Genomic DNA, 26,188 nt, shown 5'->3' on the forward strand with positions numbered 1-26,188 from the left:
ACTCCCTTGAATCTTTGTTTGCATATCGTCGGTGTTTGCCCCTTGTGTACACACTGACAGAACACAAAAATTAATCATAAAGTGAATCCTTCTAAGGCTGCCCAAGCTTCCATGAAATCACTGTCCTGTGACGGTTGTACCAGTCCCTGAATGGCTTGGTGCCAGCTGGAACACTATATACATACAGTGGGGATTGCCTTTCATGCTGTTATACGAGCGTTAGACTAAGGCTGGATGAACAGTATACAGCGGAGATAAGCGAGGCTCATTTGCACCTCCCCTCTTCCCTGCCAGCCCCTCTATGAGCTGGCCTTTCCCCTTGTTGCCCCCCATCCTACCCTCATGCCCACTGGACAACCTGAGGCACAGGTGTGAAGACTGAAGAGTCTAAAGTGCCCCTGCCTGAGACAGGTGCTAAGTGCCCAGGCGAAGGAGTCTGCAACTGTCAGGAGGAAGGGCATGAGCCATCACCACCAGGGTCCTTTTCCTGGGGGAGTGCCAGGAGCAGCCCCACAGAGCCCTTTGCAGCCCAGGACAGAGAGAACAAAGCCCAGCATTGCCACAGGGCCTGCAGCAGCAGCCAAGGAAAGGTGAGTCCATCAGAGCACTGGATGTGAGACCCCCCCTCTCCCCCACCCCCAGCTCCATCAGGCAATTCACCTCTAGCTCCGTGGGAGGGGATATTTTCTTAGTATCACTGTCCTTTCTGGGTCTCTACCAGCAAGGGCTGCTTTAATTTGCTAGTAATTTCTCCTGGGTGAAATTCACCCCTACTCTAGCTGGCTGGGTGTTCAGATGTGACCACCATGGTTATGTTGAGTGCTGAGGAGGGTGTGGTGACTCCAGTGGTGGACAGAACTTGAGAGAAACCCTTCTCCCAGGCATTCAAGGGGCTGGTTTTGGCTTCTAAAAGCCCAGGTGGTCTGGGCCCTGGTAACACAAGAGTCCCGCCTTCCTCCCTCACTATTCACCTATGGCTTAGGTCAATGGAGGCTCTGTCTGAAATGCCATGATATAACCAGGATGGCAATGTTGACAAGTGCCTTCTCTGCGCAGCTTTTACTGTCCCAAATGAAGGAACTTCCCTTGGGAGACAATTCCACCATCTGTAGAACTCTCTTTTCAGAATTGTTGCGTGAGATTCAGCCAAAATTTTACTCGGCTGTATTTCTTCTCATGGCTAATCAAGAGCTGTGCTCTCTCCTTGATGGTTAAACCCTTCAATTATTTGTAAATCAACATATCAGATTCATCATATTACACAACGCAAATAAAGATGGTTACAATAAAGGGAAGGGAGGGGAAGCAATATATCTACGTTAATCACAGACCGGTAAAACGTCAGCCCAAATTGCTTTGAATTTTTCAGGCATTCCATTTCTGCCACATGCCAGTCATTCGTTAGCTGCGAGGTCTACCATATCACTGAGTCAGACACCAATATTTGGCCAGGATCGACCTTTCCATTTTTGCAGGATTAATTTTTTAGCAACCAAAGCTGCACAATGGAACTGCGCCAGGTATCAGGAATATATTCAAGAATGAAGCTTAAGGGGGTGGCCTCCAGTTTAGCATCCAATATCAAATTGGTCCTTTGACCCACCTCATACCAGAAATGCTTGATACAGGGGCACTCCCAAAACATATGAGCTAACACCAAGGGAGTTACATTTCCAATAGCGGTCAGCATTTGTGAAGCCCATTATCATTAGCTTATGTGGGGATCAGTATATTCAAAAAAGTGACTTTTGGTGAATAAACTGTAGTCTCATGCCCATAGTTGCTTTTTTAACATTAGATACAATTGTATTCCATTGGATTGGATTGTTAGGTATCCAAATATCTATTTCAAGCAACTCTTAAATTATCAATCGTTGGCAGAGATTTTGGGGCCAGAAAATCATAAAAGCTTACCTCTGGCCAAGTAAATCAAGGAAGTTTCCTCCAAAATAACAAAAAATGTGGATGTTCTAGAGCTCCCAAAGCATCCAATCCAAATACATTTGCAAGTAAATGCTTTAACTGGAGATCTTTCCATGCTACGGAGCAGGGAAAGCCAAATTGTTGCTGAAGATCTATACATGGTTTAAACTTATCATTATCAATTAGCTGCTGTCAAGCTGTCCTGCAGTAGCTCAAGAATGTGCATACTAACCTCAGGACAGGCTGTTAAGAACCAGAGTACAAACCCCAAATTGGCTGTGAGTTCTCTACTTAGATTTCACCAACCATCAAGCATAAACTCCTGAGGCACTATAACAGCCTAACCATGGAGTCACAGACTGTCCCTTATCAGAGGGGTAGCCGTGTTAGTCTATATCTACAAAAACAACAAGGAGTCCGGTGGCACCTTAAAGACTAACAGATTTATTTGGGCATAAGCTTTTGTGGGTAAAAACCTCACTTCTTCGGATGCATGGAGTGAAAGTTACAGATGCAGGCATTATATACTGACACATGGAGAGCAGGGAGTTACTTCGCAAGTGGAGAATCAGTGTTGACAGGGCCAATTCAATCAGGGTGGATGTAGTCCACTCCCAATAATAGATGAGGAGGTGTCAATTCCAGGAGAGGAAAAGCTGCTTCTGTAATGAGCCAGCCACTCCCAGTCCCTATTCAAGCCCAAATTAATGGTGTTAAATTTGCAAATAAATTTTAGTTCTGCTGTTTCTCTTTGAAGTCTGTTTCTGAAGTTTTTTTGTTCAATGATAGTGACTTTTAGATCTGTAATAGAATGACAAGGGAGATTGAAGTGTTCACTTACTGGCTTTTGTATGTTACCATTCCTGATGTCCGATTTGTGTCCATTTATTCTTTTGCGGAGGGACTGTCCGGTTTGGCCAATGTACATGGCAGAGGGGCATTGCTGGCACATGATGGCATATATAACATTAGTAGATGTGCAGGTGAATGAGCCCTTGATGGTGTGGCTGATGTGGTTCGGTCCTCTGATGGTGTCGCCAGTGTAGATATGGGGACAGAGTAGGCAACGAGGTTTGCTACAGGGATTGGTTTGCTACAGGGATTGGGTTGGTGTTTCTGTGGTGTGGTGTGTAGTTACTGGTGAGTATTTGCTTCAGGTTGGGGGATTCTCTGTAAACGAGGACTGGCCTGCCTCCCAAGGGCTGTGAGAGTGAGGGATCATTTTCCAGGATAGGTTGTAGATCATGGATAATGCGCTGGAGAGGTTTTAGCTGGGGGCTGTATGTGATGGCCAGTGGTGTTCTGTTATTGTCCTTGTTGGGCCTGTCCTATAGTAGGTGATTTCTGGGTACCCGTCTTGCTCTGTCAATCTGTTTCCTCACTTCCCCAGGTGGGTATTGTAGTTTTAAGAATGCTTGATAAAGATCTTGTAGGTGTTGATCTCTGTCTGAGGGGTTGGAGCAAATTTGGTTGTATCTTAGGGCTTGGCTGTAGACAATGGATCGTGTGATGTATCTTGGATGGAAGCTGGAGGCATGTAGGTACGTATAGCAATCAGTAGGTTTCTGGTATAGGGTGGTGGTTACGTGACCATCACTTATTTGCACTGTAGTGTCCAGGAAGTAGATCTCTTGTGTGGACTGGTCCAGGCTGAGGTTGATGGTGGGGTGGAAATTGTTGAAGTCCAGGTGGAATTCTTCAAGGGCCTCTTTTCCGTGGGTCCATATGATGAAGAATCATATGTAGCACAAGCAGAGGAGGGGCACTCGGCAACAAGAGCTGAGGAAGCGGTGTTCTAAGTCAGCCATAAAAATGTTGGCATACTGTGGGGCCATGCAGGTACCCATAGCAGTGCCAGTGACTTGAAGGTATAAGTTGTCCCCAAATCTGGTTGTGGTTGAGGACAAAGTCACAAAGCTCCGCCACCAGGCGTGCTGTGGCCTCATCAGGGATACTGTTCCTGACAGCTTGTAGTCCATCCTCATGTGGAATATTGGTGTAAAGTGCTTCTACATCCATGGTGGTCAGGATGGTGTTTTCAGGAAGAACACCAATGCATTGTAGTTTCCTCAGGAAGTTGGTGGTGTCTCGAAGATAGCTGGGAGTGCTGGTAGCGTAGGGTCTGAGGAGAGAGTCCAAATAGCCAGATAATCCTGCTGTAAGAGTGCCAGTGCCTGAGATGATGGGGCGTCCAGGGTTTCCGGGTTTATGCATCTTGGGTAGCAGATAGAATACCCCTGGTCGGGGCTCTGGGGGTGTGTCCATGTAGATTTGTTCCCGTACTGTAGCTGGGAATTTCTTGAGCAGATGGTGTAGTTTCTTTTGGTATTCCTCAGTGGAATCAGAAGATAGTGGCCTGTAGAATGTGGTCTTGGAGAGTTGCCTGGCAGCCTCCTGTTCATAATCCAACCTGTTCATTATGACTACAGCGCCTCCTTTGTCAGCCCCTTTGATGATAATGTCAGAGTTGTTTCTGAGGCTGTGGATGGCATTGCATTCTGTACGGCTGAGGTTATGGGACAAGTGATGTTGTTTGTCCACAATTTCAGCCTGTGCACGTCTGCGGAAGCACTCTATGTAGAGGTCCAGTCTGTCATTTCGACCGTCAGGAGGAGTCCATGCAGAGTTCTTCTTCTTGTAGTGTTGGTAGGAGGGTTCCTGTGGGTCAGTGCACTGTTCAGTGGTGCATTGAAAATATTCCTTGAGTCGGAGACGACGAAAGTAGGCTTCCAGATCACCACAGAACTGTATCGTGTTCGTGGGGATGGTGGGACAGAAAAAGAGTCCCCAAGATAGGACAGACTCTTCTGCTGGGCTAAGTGTGTGGTTGGAAAGATTGACAATGTTGTTAGATGAGTTGAGGGTACCACTGTTGTAGCCCCCTGTAGCAGGTAGGAGTTTAGATAGCTTACTGCCCTTTTTCCTCGGTAGAGAAGTGAAGTGTGCATTGTAAATGGCTTGTCTCATTTTTGTAAAGTCCAGCCACGTGGAAGTTTGTGTGGAAGGTTGGTATTGTATGAGAGTCTCCAGTTCTGAGATCTCATTCTTGATCTTCTCCTGTCTGCTGTACTGGATGCTGATCAGGTGGTTCCTCAGTTTCTTTGAGAGTGTGTGGCACAGTCTCTCACCATAGTCAGTGTAGTATGTTGATTGCAATGTAGTTTTTACCTTCAGTCCATTTGCTATGATGTCCATCTGTTTGCATTTGGAGAGGAAGATGACATCTGTCTGTATCTGTGCAAGTTTTTTGTTGAGGTTGATGGATTTCAACTGTCCATATAGCCATATGGAGTGGAAATCCACAGTATGCCAACATTTTTATGGCTGACTTAGAACAATGCTTCCTCAGCTCTCGTTGCATAGTGCCCCTCCTCTACTTGTGCTACATTGATGACATCTTCTTCATCATATGGACCAACGGAAAGGAGGCCCTTGAAGAATTCCACCTGGACTTCAACAATTTCCAGCCCACCATCAACCTCAGCCTGGACCAGTCCACACAAGAGATCCACTTCCTGGACACTACAGTGCAAATAAGTGATGGTCACATAAACACCACCCTATACCGGAAACCTACTGACTGCTATACGTACCTACATGACTCCAGCTTCCATCCAAGATACATCACAGTATCACAGATTTATTAGTTAGGAAAAGGAAATGAGAGTTATTTACAAGGTTAAAGCAGGTAAACATACACACGAGTTACAATAGTCTTTAGTTTCAAAAGTAATAGAAGCTTGTATAATAAGGAAGCTTTATATGTCTCTTAGGGCTAACCCAGGCTTAAGCACTGGGGATCATTTGCTTGTGTTTAGTAATCCTTGCCCCCCAGAGTCCAAGCAGCATAAAAATACAGTTTCTCCTTGTCAGAGATTTTTAGTCTTGTGTCCTCTGATGTTCCACCATGGTCCATCTGGTGTTGATGGACTTTCTTTATCAGGCAGGAGAGTTAAGGCAATAGGAAATAAACTGAAAATAGCCCTTTAAGCCTTCAACCTCAATGAATGAGAGAAAAAAAGAAAACAAAAGGAATTATCATATCAATATCAACATCAACATCTTTAGAGCAGCCATATCAGATCTCAGAGAGCAGTACATAAATTCCATATGGTTGGATCATTCCATAGGGATCTCCTCTTGCGAGGGAAGTGTGCAGATTTTTGAGGTATTTTTCTGTTTGAAGGGAACTGAATGACACTATCTTCTTGCCATTTTATTAAATACCCAAGTCCATCTTTCTGGCCAATTGTTTGCTTGGTTAAAAGCAGCGTTCATTGCAACCATGTCATGGGCATAATTTTGAAAGAGTAGTACTCTCATTGCTGGTTCTCCTGATAGCAGCTCCTTTTTTTCCTCTGGATTTCTTCAATGTAAGTTCCTTAGTAGCAAACTTCAGGAACTTCTCAATCAGTGCTCTTGGGCAACCTCCTGGAGCTGGTGTGGGGGCAAGGGCCTGTGTGCCTGTTCTATATCAAAACAAAAATCTACTGGCAGATCCAACAACTTAGCGAGCAGTTTAGAGACAAATTCAGAGGGTTTCTCTATTCCCTCAGGGACACCCACAACCCTGATATTACATCGTCGTGAGTGGATTTCTAGGTCAATTAGCTTGGTCTTCATGTTCTTGATAACCTGTAATGTGTTCTCTTTAAAATCATCTTCCACTCCAGAAATTCTGTGTTGGGCTTCCCCCATCCATCAGGACAGAGCTTGTCATGCACTCTGAATCTCAGTCATGATGGCCTGGAGGGTGGAAACTATAGATTTAATTTTAAAGAGTATTTGTAGCCACCAGCTGTAGTACAGCTGTCAGCTGTGCTCCATCTGGCTCACACACCATTGTGTTTGTAGAAGAGTGGGGGAGACAGATCTCTTCTATTTTTTTGGTGCTTTCAGATTCGGAGAGGAAGATGCAGAGCTAGAGGGCAGGGTGGGGGGTTCTCTAGTCAGGCACAATATTTCTTGGGGCTGGGTGATGGGGCTTAGAGGACAATGTTAGCGGATTCCCTGTGGGCCGCTTTGGAGCTGAAGCAACCTGCATCCACCTTGTTCACAGTGCCCTCTGGTGTCCAGTTTTCTTTTCTCTGAATACCCATCAGTTTGCTGATATCATCCATCACTGAAATGTGGCTGATTGTGGGCAGTGATCTAAACATGGTCTCACAGTAGGGTGACCAGACAGCAAATGTGAAAAATCGGGACAAGGGGTGGGGGTAATAGGAGCCTGTATAAGAAAAAGACCCAAAAATCAGGACTGTCCCTATAAAATCGGGACATCTGGTCACCCTATCTCACAGTGCCATCTAGAGTTCCCACTCTTACCATCTCCCTACCTCATGTCGTCTCTGGACACGGAGCCCACAATTACACCAGCTTTTTTGCCTCTGCAGCAGTATTGCAAATTCAGATCCATTTTGCTATTCCCATCTTTTTTAGTGTAATTCCTTATTGTGTATCTCCCAATCAATACCTGTACTTTGGAGTCTTTCCCCCTAGGTGTGTTAGTTTGTAACTGTCCTCAGATGAAGAGGGAACTGGCCACTTAGGGGTAGAACTCAGAACAGAATGCCCATTTTGCCTCCTCTCAAGTGACTTTGCACTTTGCCAGGGTGGTGTCCCTCGACAAGCTCAGCGACCACACTAACAGCTGGCACATGAGGGACAATAAGGTAAATAGCCCAAACCCCAGTGATGGGATGACACACCAGGAATAGCAACGAATGGAGGGGGGAATTACTGGGAACAGGAAAATAGGATCTGGGGAGGGCCGTGGTTCAGGTTAACTGAAAAGTAATTAACATTTATAAATAGGCCCCACCCCCTCGCACTCACAAACTCCTCCAATCCCACCTCCCTCCCTGGTACTTTCCCCAGGCGGGTGGCATGGCTGGGGTGGCACGTTCCAAGACGGAGTGGTGCAGTGCTGTGGCAGTGGCCAGCTTAAAAAAAAAGTCCCCTTACTACTTCTTCACAGCTGGGTGGGGCAGGGTCCTCTCCCAACTCAGCCAGCCTGCCTGGCCTGGAACCCTCCTGCGGCCTGGCTGGCTCTCCATAGTCGGATCCAGGGCCGGCTCCAGCATTTTTGGCGCCCCAATTGGCCACAAAAAAAAAAAAAAGGCCGCGATCAGCGGCAGCTCTACCACTGCTGCTTTATTCTTCGGCAGCAATTTTGGGGCAGTTCCCTCCCTCTCAGAGGGGCTGAGGGACCTGCTGCTGAATCGCTGCCGAAGACCCAGACATGCTGCCCCTTTCCGTTGGCCGCCCCAATCACCTGCTTGTTGTGCTGGTGCTTGGAGCCGGCCCTGGTCGGATCTCTTGCCTCTGGTTGCTGGTCATGCAGAGCTGGAAGGTGCCTGATGCCTGCAGCTAAACTCTCAGAGTGGTACAAAACTCCCTCCAGGGAAAGGGGGAATTTAGCAGGGACGCCCTGGGCCGCTTTGACTCTCTTCCATCTTCCGAACTGAAAGTCAACTCTGTTTTCTTTGTCTGTAAGGACAGGCTGTCCCCTCCCCAGTTAACTGCCTTGGGCTATTCTCAGTGTTGTTATAGCTGTGTTGGTCCCAGGATATGAGAGACAAGATGTGTGAAGTCAGCTTTTATTGGTAGAAGGTGCAAGGTTTCAAGCTACACAGAGCTCTTCCTCAAGCCCAGGGAAGGAAGCTGAGTCTGGGGGCTGTGCAGCCCTGGCTTCTCATTGGTCCACTGTACTGCTTCAGCAGCTCGCTCCATGCAGAAATCTCCGTACTGTCCCGAGCACAGGTTTCTACTGTCTAGTTCAGGGGTTCTCAAACTGGGGGTCATGACCGCTCACAGGGTCACAAGATGTTACATGGGGGTCATGAGCTGTCAGCCCCATGTGACTGACAGCCCTGAGCCCCCATTAAATTAACCTCCCTCCTATTTTTCATTTATGGGGGGGGGGAATCACAGTCTGAGGCTTGCTGTGTGAAACGGGTCACCAATATAAAAAGTTTGAAAACCACTGGTCTAGTTCCTTCTGCCCTCGCCCCCACCCCACTTGCAGCATGCTGGCAATGGGGTCAGAGGACTCTGGCAGCCATCTTAGAATACCAGCCTCAAGAGATCAAACACCATGAATCAGACACCCAAAACCCACGAGATTGACACTAAAACTCATGAGATTTTTCTAACAGTTTATACTGTGGGGTGGGTTTTCTGTCCGTCTATTGATTGTTGAATTGCCCCCATCCCTCCCCAGTGTGAGTGTGTCCATCACAATCAGTGTTGGGGTGAGGTGATTTTGGCCCTCGCTGCAGGAGCACTCACCCCACTTCTGCCTTGCCCCTGCCCAGCAATTAATTCTGCCCCCATTGGGGGGAGGGGCTGGGACGGATATGGGTTCAGACCTGTTGTCCATTGCATTTGGGAGGCAGTGGATACATTCCCAGCCTCTTGGCTGGTGACTCAGCTCCTCTACCTCTTTGCTCAGCTACTGCAGCGCTCTCCCCTCTGGCACTCTTAGAGTGCTGGGGATGGGGCTCAGTACTGCCAGGGCTCGGAGAAATGCCAGACTGAGACAATCACTACTCATCATCCAACCAGCGCCCCGTATCCAACCATCATCCAATCACTGCCCATCATGCAACCATTGGCCCAGCCTCCAGAGATCTGGTGAAGGCCTCAGTAACAAACCAACATACGGAAGGAGAGAGCAGGGGTGCTGGCACCATTTTTATAGTGGCGGTGCTGAAAGCCATTGAACCAAACTATAACCCTGTATAGGATGGAAACCACTTCAAGCCAGGGGGTGCTGCAGCACCTCCTGCACCACTAGTTCCAGCATCTATGGGAGAGAGCCTCTGCAACTCCCCAGCCCAACCTCTGCATCACACCAGGATCTCCACAGTGCTGCATGCTGCAGCCCTACCATCACTGGGGGTAGCAGGCTGGGGGCTTTGTCAGGCCTCTCCCCCCTCTCCCCTTCCCCATGGCGCTTTATGGGGAGGTAGGCAGGAGCCTAAGTCGTTCTTGCAGGACATAGCTTAGATGCCTAAGCTGCCTGACTCCAGGAGAAGGGTCACTGGCAGTGGATCGCAAGCAGAAACAGGTGTGCTCCACTGCGGGTAATACCACCTGGAAAAGGGAGGTGAACAGGAAAGAAAGGAGGGAGGCTCAGATTCCGTTTGCCTAATTTCAAACCCACCCAAACATTGTGGATTCAAAGGTTTAACTTGATCTCAAACTTCATTGTACTGATGTTCTTCTTGGGTGACCATATTATACGTACACCATCGTTACTCTGTACTTTCAGTGCCTGAAACGTGGATTTCCCACGGCATCCTGCACCTTAACCTCAGTGCAGTCACAATGTGCAAGAAAAATAATTTCACTGGGACTCCATTCGTTACCATGCCCGACCCCACATTTCAGGGAAGTACCCTAGTCTAGGCTAGCAGTTACAAAGGCAGCCTCCTTCTCCTCCAGAGTCCCTGCTGAATTCGCCCTTGGTTTGTGCTCCGCTTGCTCTGAGCACACCTACTGGATTGGGCTCCACAGGAAGATAAGCAGGCACACACCTAACCTCATCTCATTTGAGGGACATGCTGATAGGCATGAGTTAGGCACCTACCTCAGGCAGGCGTGCATATGCCCAGAGGCAGAGACTTGGGCACCTTGGGGACTTTTAGAGCAAAAAGTGAAGCCCCGAATGAATTTAAGCACCAACAGCATTAAGTGGCAGCCAAGTGGGGATTTGTGGATGGGAGTAGTATCTAAAGCCCAGATTTGTGTATCTGTCCCATAACCCATGCTGTAATTGAGGTTCCACTCCCTGCACAGCAGTGTCAGAGAGCTAGAAATACAGGGTCTGTTTACCACTTTCCTCAGCCCATTTACCAGCTCTTCAGGAGCCGTATGATAAACTGAACTGGATTCACCTACACTTCATTAAATTCCCTTTGAGCCATTTCTAGTAATACATTAAACAGAATTCTCTTACTGATTTGGGGAATTATCAACTTCAGTTTTAATTACCTAGAGAGGAATATCTCTACCCAAGGCAGCCTTACAAAAGGTGTGTTCATTGTGAAAAGCTTTCCACAAGAGAGACACAATGATAGAAATTGTAACTGAATTCACCCAGCATTTTATTCATAGATTCATGAATTCTAAGGCAAGAACAGACCATTATGATCATCTAATCTGACCTCCTGCATAACACATAGGCCATAAGGGCTTCCCTGAATTAATTCCTGTTTGAACTCCTTAACATTAAGTATATTACATCAACGCTATTACCTTTATCAACCAAACTTTTAATTTCATCACATGAAGTTAATTTGACAGGATCAATTCTACATAAACCCACGTTGATACACATGAATTATATTACTCTCCTTTTATTCTTTAATAATTGAGTCCTGTATCAGCTGCTTGTCGCCTTTTTATTTATTTAAAGTGAATTTAATAATTTTGTATTAAACTACCATGAGTTCAGCTCCTGTTGCTACAGTTTCAAGCTCAACAGAGCGCACATGATCTCTGATGCTTTTCTCAAATTTGGAGACTCTAGGAACACACAGTGTCCCACAGATAGTGACCACAGACAACCACAAGTACAGTTATCTGCACCACCTTAAAGCACTAAGTTACAATTACCCATGCCTAGATAAATCCTACAAAAACACATGCAATGACTAAGCCTGTACTCATACTCACACATTCTCAAAGATATTCCAATGGATCTCGCAATAGATGATGATTGATAGGGGGGGGGGGTTCCTGCTGGGGTTTCCCATGGGGTCTTCCATTGGGGTCCTTCTGTGGGTTACTTTTACTCAATCAGGGAAACTCTTTTTATATTGTACTTTTGACCACATTTAACACCTTATACATATGTCTGAGGGTTTCAACTCTCTTTTCCTTATCTGTATTTCTACACTCCATGAATATTGGGGTCCCTCATTTTTCATAGGTTGTTCTTCGTTCCTCAGACTCATTAGCATCTATGCACAACATGGACCATACGGGTCAGGACAGGGCTCTCCATCAGGTGTCTCATGACATTGGACTGTACCTTGCAGTCTATTGCAATCCAGTTTTTTGTAACATTACCTATTGGCACATCCTTTGCATTAATCTTGTGACCTTGCTGGCATAGGGTTATCCCTAGGTAACCCACTTATGTCAGGTGTTCTTAAGCCTATGGCCTAGTACTTAAATCTATTTAGCATACGTTGATTATACATAAAATAGCATATGAATTGACCATTGACACCACATAACACAATGACAAATGGATGATTAAATTAACTAATTGACTACATGCTCCAATATCTTGCCTAGGATCAATGTCAGGCTGACAGGTCTATAATTACCCAGATCAGCCTGTTTACTCTTTTTAATAATTGGTACAAAATTAGCTTTCTTCAAGTCTTCTGGAACTTTCTCAGTGCTCAAAGAGTTATTGAAAATCAACCTTAACAGTTCAGCAAGCTCCTCAGCTTCTTATTGTCCTTAACTCTGCTGGCCATAGATTTCTTTGTGTTCCTTGGCTTTCCTAATGAATATTCTATGATACCTAACTTCTGATTTATATTCATTACTATCAAACGCCCCTTTCTACCAGATTGGCTTTTTAACCAGTACAGACTTCTTCCTGGATTGTGGCTTTCTGGGCATTTGGGAAGGTGTTCTTAAATAATTCCCAATTATCATTCACATTTTTCTGAGGTAATGCTTCCTCCCCTCTGACTTGTCTCATCATTGTTATCAGCTTTGTGAAATTGGCCCTATTAAAACACCAAGTATATATATTACTGATCTGGACTTTATTCTGCTTGCAGATTATAAATGTGATCAAGTCATGATCGCTTGTGCCTGAGCTATCATTACTTTGTAGTTCTGTGGTCAGTTCTTCATCTCTTAAGATAAAGAATACTCCCAGGTTGGTTGCAACACTTTGTGACTATAGGAAATTGTCATCTATAATATTTAGAAATTCCAAGTAAGTTTTAGTACTGGCAACCTTAGACTTCCAGCATACATCACACAAATTGAAGTCCCCCAATGATCATGCAGCTTTTTATCCTCTGTGTTGTGGATAGATGCATAAATAGGTGGTCATCCTGCTCCCTAGTATGATTTGGTGGGCTGTAGCAGACATCAAATAGAACCCCATCCTGTGCTTTCTCTGTTAGGACACTGATCTATAAGCATTCAAGATCATTTTCTTCTGACTTGGAAACAGCTGACTTGGAAACAGGTAATATATATATATATATTTTTTTTTTACATGGAGTGCCACTCCCCCCCTCTCCCCTTTGCCCACTCGATCCTTCCTAAATAGGTTATAGCCATTGATTTTAATTCCAATTGTGCAAATCATCCCACCAGGGTCCAGTAATACCAACTGGTTCAAATGTATACTCATAAATGAGCAATTCCAATTACTCATTTGCTACCCAGGCTCTTAGCACTTGCTTACAGACAGGGCCGGCTCTAGGATTTTTGCCGCCCCAAGCAAAAAACAAACAAACCCAAAATAAAAATAAAAATTATGCTGCCCCTGAAATTGTGCCGCCCCAAGCACGTGCTTGGTTTGCTGGTGCCTAGAGCCGGCCCTGCCTACAGACAACTCAAGAATTTCTTTGTGTCCTTTGGTTTCTTGATCAATTTTGTTCTCAAATCTCGATTTTGTGCTGATTGCTCATATTTTCCCTCCATTTTTGCTACGAATTTAATCCACTCCTGACTACTCTAGCCATTCTGTCGCTGAGATTGATCCCCCTTCTATGAAGTGGAGGCTATCCAAACTACACAGCCCTCTTTCCTCATGGAAGGTGGACAAACGTTCCACAAAACCAAAACCCTCCACCCTACCCCACTTACCTAGGCAGAAGATTTTGTATGTGAACCTCTGGCTTCTTTCACTTGTGGGACAGGTAGGACCTCAGAGAACACTGCTTGAAAATTCTTTTTGTTTGGCATGCTTCCAAGGGCTTAATGACAGGGCTTAATGCTCATCTGCCGCATAACCTCACAATCTTAGCTTTTCTTTGCAAGAGACTGATGGCAAGGGGCTCCCCCTGCTCTGCTGGAAAAAAAAAAGTGTCCTGCAGAAAAAACAATCCATGTGAAAACTCTGGGCCCAAACTTGCAAGGTTCAGAATATCTCACAGTGCCTTCTCACGAAGATCAAAAGATTGTTAAGGGAAGACAAGCCCATTATGATCATCTAGTCTGACCTTTTTTTTTAAGTGAGTGGTTGAACACAAGCATATCTTCTGAATGTGATGGAGAATCCATCCAGTTATTCCAATGGTTAATTACCTTCCTTGTTAAAAAAATGATTTTTTCTGATATCAACCTCCTGTCATTGGATATTGTATACTTGGGTCTGCTAAATTAGAGAGAAGCCACTTAGATCAGATTTTTTTTCCATGTGAAGGTACCTGTAGTCCATGATCAAGTCACCTCTGGAAAGCTCAACATTTCTGAGGACTGGGCCTCTAGTTTCTTTGCAAAAAAGTAATTTTCTGCCAATTACTTTTTATAGAAATGCTTTATTGCTGCAGTCAATAACCCTGCATATCACAGCACAAATAACCAATTACAGTTTAAGAAACTAATAATAATAATTCTGCAAGTGGTAATACTGAGAAAGAGATGAACATACAGAAAAGGATACAAAACTATACATTTAAGTTACTAGAAAGTTACTAAGTAACTAAAAAAATTCTGCAGAATTGTGAAGTGTCTTGTATAAACTATACAACACATGCCAGTGTAAAGTTGATTAACAGTATAGAATTACTTATGTACAAATGTTTTATCTAAATACAAGATCAGCTGCAATTTTTAACAATTATCTTCTATACAAAGACAAGTGCTTTCTAGTTTTCGGTTCTTCATTGGAATATACAGATGTTGCAATATTTCAAACTAAATAGTAATAATAATAATAAATCACAAAATAAAAATTCTCCTTTAAAAAATGTATTTTGCATATCTATGCTAATGCTGTGAAAATCCAGCCAGCAATATCTTTGCTTTTGTATTTGACCCTCGGTGTATCAGAATACTAGAGATGGATCTGAACCAGATTCACAGTTCCAAACACACCTGAACTGGGGGTGGGGAGGAGGGAAGAGTTCACATCCATGGCTTCCCTTCATGGCTAGGTCCATTCTCTACAACAGACCAAACCAGGAAACTGGGTCTCAACACCCCTTGACTTTATGAGAATCTGGATCCAGAGTCCACTTTGGACTAGACTGTGACCCAGCCCAATGCAGTCGTGTAAGGGAGTAAAACTCTACCCGCATGCACAGCCAGTTCAGAGCTTCCCACATCACAGCAAGGATGTGAGAAAGGGCTGCACACCCAGCACTGTCCACCCCAACAGCAGGAGGGTGGGGAGTGGGTGGAGCCAATGCCCAAGTCAAAGGAGCCGAACTAGTGAGGGAGAAGTTGTTTCTTCTTCACAATCCTATTCCAGGGCTCCTCTGCAGGCGTTACGTGGCCTACTGTCCTTTACAGGCTCAGTCAAATTCTTTGTGAATTGCCCTGTCTCTACAATGTGCTGAAGCAAAGCCCTGAATCAGAACTCCAGGAATATTTGGCTCCAGGCCTAGATCTAAAGTTGGCAGCTCAGGCCCATCTCTACGGAACAGAGGGCACCATGTTGTGATGGTGGCAGTTTGTTTCCTTTAAATCTCTCCCCCATAAAGGGTTAGTTTAGGAGAATCCTGAGACTTCATAGGGGTTTAATACATGAAAATATTTTAAAGATGATCAGTCTTCTTGAATACACATTTATAATTCTAACCTCATGGGTGTTTGTGACCCTGCCGCCGTATTGGATATGATGCCGCAGGGAGATTTTCCTTGGCGTAGCCTGACATTTTCTGGACAGGACTTTGGACTGACAAGACATGGGAAAGGGAGCCGGGTAGGGGGGTTTCCACTAGATCAGAGTGTTTTTATTATGCAGACAGCAATCAACACAATAGTTTATGGATAATCTATGGATAATGCCATAGAAGTTAAATTAAGCACATGTCCTTTTTGACTCAAATTCTGCTCTCACTTGCACCTCTGCAGCTCCTTGACTTCAGTGGGGATGAACAGGAGAAAGAGAAAGAAAAGACAATTCTGCCATAGTTTTGCTGTTCAGCTGGAAGTACGTCATATAAGAGGAGCTTGGAATGTGTATTTTGATGGTGAATGGTCACTATCATGATCCAAATCTAGGGAGAATGACAGGACTCATTAGAACCAGGGTAAAAGCCTTGGGACGGCTGCAAAAGATCAACAGAACTTCCTTACTAAGGGTGATAAAGCACCATTCAGACTTGCGAATACCACCAGATGGCACTGTGGTAAAGAAGGAAAATGAAGTTTCTGAAGGCTCAGTGGGAAAGAATCAACATGAGAAACAACATCAGGATAGGTGAAAAACAGTAAGATACAAAGTAAAGGTCCGATTCTGCAGCCCTTACTCTCATCAGCAGTCCTATTGATTTCAATGGGACTACACAGGATGATTATTTACACCTGTAAGGGTTGAAATATCAGGCCCTAATTCTGCTTATGAAAGAGGAATTGGGGAAAGACCGTGGATGACAACGGGATGGCTAACAGTCTCATACGCAATTCTTTTGCAGCCTATTTCAATTAGAAAGTATGTATTTGTAAGACAAGATAAATTGGTAGGGTGTGTGGGGTGGGGTGGGGGGGGGGGGGAAGAGTCTTTAGCAGTGTATTGTACAGCAGCTGGCATATGCTATGCTAAGCTTCCAAAATATCAAACTAACTCTAGTAATGTTTCTCAAAAGGTCCCGGTCAGATGAGACTGCAGACAGCACTACCCTGGAGATGACTCTATGTTAATTTTTAATCTGTGCAGCCTTGCATGCATGAAAATTGATTAAGAATTTGATGAAGACCTGGTATTTAACCCACCTGAGTCGATTTGCTTAACCTGTTCACCAAACATAAAAAATACCACGTGATCTGGGTTTTAGTGAACAGACCATGGTCATTGCCGGGACGTTGGGAAGAAGGGTGTTCAGAAAGGGGCCCAGATAATTGCACTTTAGAATGTAGCAGACACAGGCAACAGACTGCATGCATGGGGAAATGAGGACTGCCTAGATGGTAGAAGGGAGGGTTCTCGCCTGCCTATACTGGCTGAGTGTGGAACGTCATGGCCCCCACCACAGCGACAAGTTTATGCCAGTGCAGCTTCATAGATTGTCCAGAGATGTGCAATGTTTTAAAGCATCCCCAAAACAGGTACATGTTATTAACAAAGACCAGGGCCAGTAAGCTTAGAGGGAAAAAAAAAAACGTGCACGCACGCGTGCCCACTCACACAGGCTTTAGAAACCACTGGTTGATGTCCTCTTAGCATCCTCCCTCATTTGCCTCAAATAAATCCACAGATTTTTATCAAAAAGATAAAGACAAAAATTAATGTCACATTTTTATGGAAATTTCTCTAATCTGCAGTTCTTCCTCTCCAGTGTCCAACTATTTTCATTGGGCCAAACCCTTGCTCAGTGGGAGTTTGCCTGAGAAAGGATTGAATAAACCCTGGATAAAGACCTTGGGATTTGGTCGAATATTCCAACACGTAAACAGATTTCCTAATGAACTAAGAGGCCCAGAGCAACTCCCATTACTGTCAATAAAAAGATTCCCATTGACTTTATTGGGAGTTGGATTGGACCCGAATGGAGCAAGTCAGCTCTTAAAACTAGAAACCTTTTGCAATACCTTTTAATTATGACTTTTCCATTTCAATGATGCTGACACTATGGTCTGGTTTAATGAGGTCTGGGATTGAGACAACCTTCACCTTACTCTGGTTGAAAGAATGATTCCCTAAGAAAGCTCATGTACTTTTAAACATTTGGACAACTCTACCCAGCACTCCTCACCCTGACTCCATACATGTTCCTCTTCCCATCAAACAGTTCATACAGTCAGCCATTCACAGGTTTAAAACAAACAAATCAAAATCACTCCGACCAAGGAATATAGCAAAATTTGGGCTAAAATAGGAAGGCGGTTTCAACCTCAGCTATGTAGAGACAGGAGACCCTATACAATATTTACTCCTTATTAGTTGTTTTCAACACCCCTTCTTCATGTTGTCAAATTCTTGGGTGAGTCACGCAGAACACAGCATTAAAGAAGGCAAACCATTTTCAGCTGTATTTTTTTTTTTTCTAAAGAGCTCACATTTTACCAATAGTGTCCAAGCCCCTTTGCCAGCGGCTGGAATGACAGTTACATCAGGGATATGTGCAGGTCTATCAACTATGTAGTTGATTTAAAAAAAAAACAAAAAAACACCCCAGAACAATGAAACCATTACATATTAAAACAAACATTTTACACCCACTACTCTCCATTTACAAGTCACAAGTGCAATATTCTTTGAAAAATTTTCTCCTGAGAGAAAACCCCCAAGAAGCAGAGTTTTTAGTGTTATGCTGTGGGTATGCGTTGGAAACCACATTAGATTTTTGTAAGGCAAGAGGTTTAGGACCTAATAGGATGTAAGTGGATCAAGAGAGAGTATTAAAAAGGGGTATTTTGAAATGAGACATTCTTTCAAGTTTCATTCTCATTGGACACATATATTACAAAATAAAGACTTTAAAAAGTGCTATATGCTTTGTGAGTCCTTTATCACAATATGTAAAGCATAATCTTATAGCCGCTGCCTACGAGAAATGTTAGTGGCAGTGTTAGCGGTAGATTAGATTCTAGGTCTCTCATTCCTCTCTCTCAGCTGTTCCTCAATGTCTGAAGCCATCTTCTCATCAAGGCTTAAATTGCCCATATGCATTCTGGGATAGTTTAGAGCGAGCTGTCTTTTAAAAAGAAGCAGACTCCATGAAGCTGATGATGGTTCACACCGGACTTGCCATACTCTGACGCCTTGCCTCATCCAGTGAAGCCTCCAGTGTCTCTTTGTACAGGCCAGTCTGAGAGATGAAACATCGAGAGGTATGGAACCATGATAACATACTGACAGATGTGTCAGGGGGGGTAAAAAAAAAAAAAAGTAATCCGCCAGCGCTAGGCTGTTAGCTGATTTTAAAAAGGTAGAGCAGTTTGCAGTAAACAATGATGCTTTTGATCTTCAGGAACATACAGAACCCCCACCCTTCCCCAGCCCCCAAAGATCAGACATGAAGGATTTCTGCACCACAGTCTTCAGGCTCCGTGTAATGTGAAGAGTTTGTATCCGAAAGGTGGACCCCAAGCATTTCTTTATTTTCAACATTTGGCTCCATTAATGCAGGTTTTTCAAAGATACTCTTTTTGCTAGTATCCGGACAGTTCTGTACATATATTACTCGGTTATAAGCCTTAAGTCTCTTCCACAGCTGTACATATACTTTGCACTGTACATACATGAACAGGAGTCCTCCAGTGAAGCCAATAGCCACAACTACCAGCTTAGTCCAAAATGGCCACTCTAGAATCCCTGGAGGAAAGGAAAGGACCACATTAATATTAGTTAGGCTGCACAGTATCCTTTAAATGAGAGACACAGAATAGGCCACAATCAGAATCTCAAATCCAAACCCATCTGAATTTGGTAGGGGATTTGGGTTAAAATCCTTGGCAGTACTGTATGAAAGCAAACTGATCTGATCACTCCCAGGTTCCTTTATTATTATTATTGATAAGATGCCATAGGTGTACAGGGCAATTTACAGAAGAGGTAAGTCAGGTCCCAGACTTGAGCAGCAGATAGTCCAATTCTCAAAGTCCACAGGGTGCAAGCGTGGTAGGCAGTTCTCTTTACAAGAACACCATTTTCTGTCACAGGGTTTGTTTAATGCAAATAGTTCTTGTTATACCAACAGTTATGTTCTCGTTTTTGAAAGCTTGTCAATTCCAGTTAACAGGTCTGTTCACACTCAACCCCCCCTACTTTACTTTGTGTAGAGCCCACTGGGAGTACTATCCCCTACAGGGTATAACTAGCAACTCGCAAACAGTTCAGTCTCCTTTATACCTCTTCCTGCCCACTCAGTGATCACACAACATATGGATTCACAGGCTTTGAGGCTGAAAGGGATCATCTAGTCAGCCCTCGGGGCTAGCATAGGCCAGACAGCTTCACCTAGTAGTCCCTACATCCAGCCCAATAACTTGGGAGTTGAACTACAGCATCTCTTTTAGAAAGAGACGTCCAATCTTGATTTAAAGGCTGTAAATGGTGGAGAATTTACCACATCCCTTGGTAAGCTCGCTATTACAAATGAGCAGTATTATTTTAGTTTGAATTTGTCCCTATTGAACGTCCAGAAGTGGATCTTGTTATAGTTTTGTCTGCTAGAATTAGAGACCATTAGCATTGCATACCTTCTCCAGCATAGGTACTATACGTATCAACCCTCTCCACTACTGGCTGGTCAGGGGCATTGCAGGAAAGACCATGACATCATGCTGATCCATCCATTTTCAAGTTTCGTGGAGAATCAACAATATTGTAACAAATCCATGACCTCCTCGGACACCACATCTGTCACTGTGCTGCACACACCTGACCATTCAGAACTGCTCAGCAGTGGCAGGGATAGAACTCAGATTCTCTTGCTCGAAAAGCACAGGACCCTGCCACTTGGTTACAAATGCAACCTCATTAGCTGTTAGCAGTATAGGACCTATGCCACGCAGCCCAGCAGTTCAGATTCTGTCCAACGGAAGCAGTGGTGCATGCATGCATGCACACACACGCACACTAGCCAGCTTACTGTAGTACTCATCAGATTGCTCATTTCATTTGAATTCTGAAACGGAGTACAGTACCAAGTACTAAATGTTCATGCTATTCCTATTTATGCTCATCTAAAATATTTATCTAAAATGACCTGAAGGCTGTAAATGTTTGAAAGCATATGCTTTTCATAAGCATATTGATCCCTTGCATTAAAAGGCCAACAATTTTCACTACTGCCATAGATGATGCTGTCAGATGGAAGAGAGACCAGAAGCTTTCATTCAAAGCAGCCTCTTTGCTGAACAAAAATCAAGTACAATCAAACTACAACTGAAAATGAAAAATGACAGTAAGTCATGAAAATGTATATTTTGAAGAGTGGCTGCACTCTGAAAAGAGAGTGTAAAAATGACTGTGGGCTTCCAAGTTTATTGACGCTCAATTATTTCCACAGCAAATGTGCTTTGCTTACAGTAAAATATATTTTTTTGTTTTATTTTTCACTGCTAGCCCTTCAAACGCAGCCTGAGATCTCAGAGTCAGGCTAGGTTCTTTGTGGTTCATGTATCACCGCCAGGAATGAAATTCAGCAGGACAAATTCTGTCCTTAGTGACAACTGTGTCAAACCATCATATAACTGATTGGACTTTAACACATAATTCTCTTATTGATGAACAAGGAGTAGCTGAATTCAGCTCCCTCTCTTTTCAGCTGTGCTAGCTCTGCAGGGCTACTAGGAATAAAAAGCAGGAAACACTTAGGCCTTGTCTACACAGGATTGGTACCAGTTTAAAAATAGATTTAGTTAAAGCAGAGCAACTTTGTGTGTGAACACTTATATTGGTTTAAAACTGGTTAGACTGGATTAGCTCACAGCTATACATTTTACTGGTGCAAACTAAACTGATAAGCCAGGTTTAAATTGATTTAAGAATGTCCACACACAAAGTTGCACTAGTTTAACTAACCTGGTTTAGAATCACACCTTTAGTTAAAATGGTGCAACTTCGGGCCTTATTTTAATTACTAAAGCCAGAGATCTGACAGTTTAAAAAAAGACATCTTCTTGCTCAACAGATCTGCCTCTTTGCATTCAGAGTCACTTAAATATGAAACAAAATAAAGTAACATACCAGTAGTCTGTCCCTGTTTAATCTCTTCAGCAGTCCTGTCTATAAGGACATACAGAGACCACACGACGCAGGTGATGGCAATGATATGGAATGTTACAGAGCACATGATCTTCCTCCTCTCACTGGCCGTCATCTGCAACTTCTCCCACTAGCAAGAAATCCAGAAGGCAGAGCAAGTGGTTAGAGGTTTGTGGAAGCGAGAGCAGTGGATGAAAGGAACACTAGTGAACACACCTGACAGGCAGAGGCTGTTTTCCTCACAGTACACAGAAGCATTTCTTTTTAAAAGTCATTATGTCAGGTAGTTGCCTCAACCCACTAGTCCATATATCAGGGTGCAAGTTCAAGCAGTAGTGACTGGCATTCCAGTTTCTCCCTTGTGACTTTTGGCCCCAATCTTACTCCCATGACTTCAGTGGGAGCAGGAGCAGGTCTTAATGATAAATCTCTGTGCTGGGCCTCGGTGCACTGCTGCTGCTCACGCCTTATTTACTTGTACACACTCCAGTAGTGCAGCAGAGCTCGGGCTGATCCCAACCCCAGTTTTGTACAGCCTAAGCAACACTGCCTGTTAAGAGTGACCACTGCTCTGTGGCCGAATGAGAGGTGGGGGGCACGAGCAGGTACGCCTGGCAAAATGGTAGTTGCTCAGAAAGGTTTGGCACCGCTAATATAAAAACACTGCTATAGAAATGAATGGGCGAGCTAGTGATCAGTGTGTGTTACATGCCTGTCTCTGTACCCAACCCACAGAGGATAGGAGTCTGTTATAGCCCCCAGGTGTAAAGCCTAACTTTAGTTCAAGCAATGGAAACTGATGCTTTTAGGTCTAGGTACTCAGTGTGTGTACACTACGCTATTTGATCAAACAATGGAAGTTGCTACCTATGTTTTATATTCAAGTGCATTAATCCGGAACCACATTTCCCCTCTGAATAACCAGCAGAGACAATGAGATGAAGTACCATCTGAAATGCCCAGATTTATGCCAGTTACCAAGCCGTCAATGATTCTGTTATAGTCCCATTAGAAACCACAACGTTTTGGCCATTACTAAGTAGGAAGGATGCAGAAAAATTAGACAATTTTACAGACATTTACCAACTACTGGTAATCACTCGAAAAAGGCTTTTATTTTTGATGCATTTGAGAATGGGTCTGGTATTTCAGTCTCATATTCACACTGGACAAACCCTTCACACACCTTCTCTATGTACACTGTGAGCCACGGTCTCTTCTCCATTACAGCTATGCAAGCCCATTGGGTTGCATTTGACAATGCATGGATGAATCTGCATCCTTTTTCTCTTCTGAGAAGAGCATACAGAAGAGAAAAAGGAGCTTGAGGCTTCCCAACCACAACTCCCATGAGGCACCGTGGCAGCATTTCCAAATCAAAATATTTTTGTGTTTGGCCAAAATATTTGTGTTTCCAAATTCTGCCAAAAATCATTTCCTGTGGAAAACTTAGATTAAAATGATTTTTTATTTCATTTTCATAAAAATTTTCCATGGAAAAAACTCCTATGTTTTGACCAGCTCTACTTCATAAGCAGGGTTGTTGTTTCCTAGCTCTCTTAGAAATCTCTGACTCTCTCCTTACGGGGTCAATGGGTCAAACACTTTACAGACCTGATTCATGACTGCTTTAACTCCACTGGGACTTGAAATTAAACCTGGGATGATCAGTTTGGGTCTTATGCTACTGGCAAGCACCAAGCCTATATTTTGGCCTTCTCTTGTTCACAGTCCAGCTACAGGTTATTTTCTCCTGATTGACAGGATACGATACAGGAGGAGTTGAGGATGAGATGTCAGCTTGACTGCAGTTTAATCTCAGGAATATTGAGCTTCTATTTTTGAGGGCTAATTCCATTTTGTTTGTGTTCCCTCCTCCCCATCTCCCCCACTTATGGTTTTGTTCCTATTATTTTTGGCATCTGGTTTCTTCATAATAGATTAAATGTTCAGAAATGATGCGTGGATTTTGGATTTGGGTGCCCAGTGTGGTATGCCTCACAGGGACCAGATTTTTAGAAAACACTGAGCATCCACTCAAGGTGTTCCAAATTTGACACCCCAAAAAACAGACACCCCAAACCACTAGCCAATTTGTTAATTTAGACTATTGTGTTTTTATCCACGCCTTTATTTTTATTTTTTTGGTCTTCTCTTTGGGGTCTGACATCAGGGATGGCCAAAGCATGACCTGCAGGCCCAACGGCACCCAGGATGTTCTACAGTGCAGCTCACAGCTAAGTTCCTCCATAATAAGGAGGCACGGCTGGCAGAAACGACAGGTCCCAAAATGCAGGTCTCCATCGTGATCTAAGAGGTCTCTCTGTTCAGAACAGCATCATGTCCTGAGCTATATATTTTGCAGACTGCACTTCTATATGAAAGATGAAGGTGGCTGAAATTTGCCAGTGCTAAGAATATTAGTGGTTCCTATCCAGAAATCCTGCTGGTGAGCATCAACTGCCTTTGAAAGACAGAGGTATTTGGGATAGGAAAATGGATACTGAACACACCAATGGACAGATCCTTGTGTTCTTTAGTATCGGTAAGGTAAGTCAGTGGGTGTATAGATGGCAGAAGGTGTTAAACAACAGCTGTTGGTTCTAGCAAGTTGAACTAGTAAAATGTTACTATGTATGTTTAGTGCAAAAAAGAAACAAAACATTGTTTTTCTAGGTGAATTTCATTGTACCGTAAATAAGATTTTGGCTTTAAAAAAATCATTTGCTACATTATTATTTTTTACATAACCAAAGACTTCAATGGAATCATTTTACAAATAAATATGAAAAATACAGAGCCTACAATTCCCACATCTTCAAGAAAATTCATAAACCATATGGGTAACAGTACAGCAAATTCTGTGCTTTAGAGTGGGTCTCGGCTCTGAAAGGTGACTGTAGAAATGGTAGGTCCTAACAAAACAGATCAGTTTCTGGTGTACTTTCAGAGTTACAGATGCTGACCTTGCAGACTACAATAAATGTTTCCTCCTTTTTATTCCTGTTAGCCCTGCGGAGCCAACCCAGTCACTGGAGAAGAAAATGGATTCTTTTCTGGCTTCGGCAGCATCAATTAAGTTCTCACAGCAGATTCTTTATTATTGGTGATGCGTGAAACCAGAAAAAAATCCAGCTTGACTCTCAGATCCCAGGTTGCATTTTCACGTAGAAAATACAGATTATAAAATTGAGCAGACTGTATACGGAATCACTGAGGGGGATGATAAGCATGGAGTCCCACTATGCCATGTTTAAAAAAAGAGTCACTTTTCCGAGCAGTGCCACACTTTTAAGGCAAATTATTTCTTTGGAACCAGTCCTTGAACCTACCTTTCGTAGAGGTTTTAATTTGGTCTCCATGATGAACTCATACTTGCAGAGTTCACAACATCGGGTGTCTGAGCTCTTGATCCACTGTTGCAGGCAGGCTTGGTGCACAAAATGAAGACTTCCTGTGCAGTGACAGGGGGTAATCAAGGGGCTCTCCTCGTCTCCTTCACAGTGACATATCCTGAATCAGGAGCAAAGCAGCTCATTAGGAGGCAGCAGCAGAGACAGGGAAACAACGTAGAGGAGGCTTTTAACATTTGTGATCACGCACAGTCAACCAATGCAGATCCCAAACGACATACATTTCAAACAAAGAAATTTATCAATAAGAAAAACCAACAAATAAAATAAAATGCGACACACAATAACTGAGCACAAACACTGCTAACTACACAATTTCTCTCTAGCTCACTGGGCAGACACAAAAGGTCTGAAAGAGATTTGGTAATGAAAAGAGAAAGAACAGGATAAGTAATTACAACACATCATCTTGTCTACCAGAACAATAGTACTTTACTGAGAGTGGCATTTAAGCAGTACGGACACTTCCCATGACAGAACATGCTCACAGAGGTGTAAACCTAACTGTGGTTTACAATTAAAACAAAACAAAACAAAAAAAAAACAGAAACCACCAGACACAAACTCCACAAGAACATGAAGGGCTAACCTACGAGGCCTGGATCTTGCCTTCTGGGACGGATTATTTCTAGTAAAAGTTACCAAGAGATGGACTCAGGCTGCAAAGCTCCGGTCTGACTCTTACCAAAGTTGGGAATGTTTAGATCTTCTGCCCCATCTCTACTCACTCACTTTGTAATGGCTGCCAATGACAGCTACAGTAAGGTTCCCCATACTCCCTACCGATTAACCTAGCAGGCACTGAGTAGCTCCTCTCCCAATATGTTGCCACTCCAAGGTACTGCAGTTCCAATTCCATTTCTAGCTCCAGTTAACAGAGACACTTGGTTCTGCATATTGCCACGGAAGCAGACTGATAATTAATTTCCTATGAGGTTGTTTTAAAAAGTTTGTGAAGAATAACATTGGGGGCACGAGTGCAGAA

At 43.7% G+C, this 26,188-nt stretch overlaps 1 protein-coding gene and 1 long non-coding RNA gene across 12 annotated transcripts in view; one reads left to right on the forward strand and one right to left on the reverse strand.

The window, feature by feature from the left end:
• The first annotated feature begins 193 nt into the window (after window positions 1–193).
• Window positions 194–17,280, forward strand: LOC135972886 (uncharacterized). Its single transcript, XR_010589476.1, has 2 exons — window positions 194–590; window positions 13,086–17,280. It is a non-coding gene; the product is annotated as an uncharacterized LOC135972886 (long non-coding RNA).
• MARCHF8 (membrane associated ring-CH-type finger 8) overlaps window positions 14,434–26,188 on the reverse strand; it is a 193,980-nt gene continuing 182,225 nt past the window's right edge. For all 11 annotated transcript variants that reach the window (XM_042856087.2, XM_024111937.3, XM_008175463.3 and 8 more), the window contains 3 exons: window positions 25,123–25,303; window positions 21,773–21,920; window positions 14,434–19,393 (listed from right to left, as the gene is read on the reverse strand). In XM_042856087.2, coding sequence (XP_042712021.2) covers window positions 19,089–19,393; window positions 21,773–21,920; window positions 25,123–25,303 — 634 coding nt within the window. In that variant the 3' untranslated portion in view covers window positions 14,434–19,088. The remainder of the gene's footprint in view (window positions 19,394–21,772; window positions 21,921–25,122; window positions 25,304–26,188) is intronic.

Source organism: Chrysemys picta, chromosome 7 (assembly GCF_011386835.1).
Source record: "Chrysemys picta bellii isolate R12L10 chromosome 7, ASM1138683v2, whole genome shotgun sequence".
NCBI classification, from domain to species: Eukaryota; Metazoa; Chordata; order Testudines; family Emydidae; genus Chrysemys; species Chrysemys picta.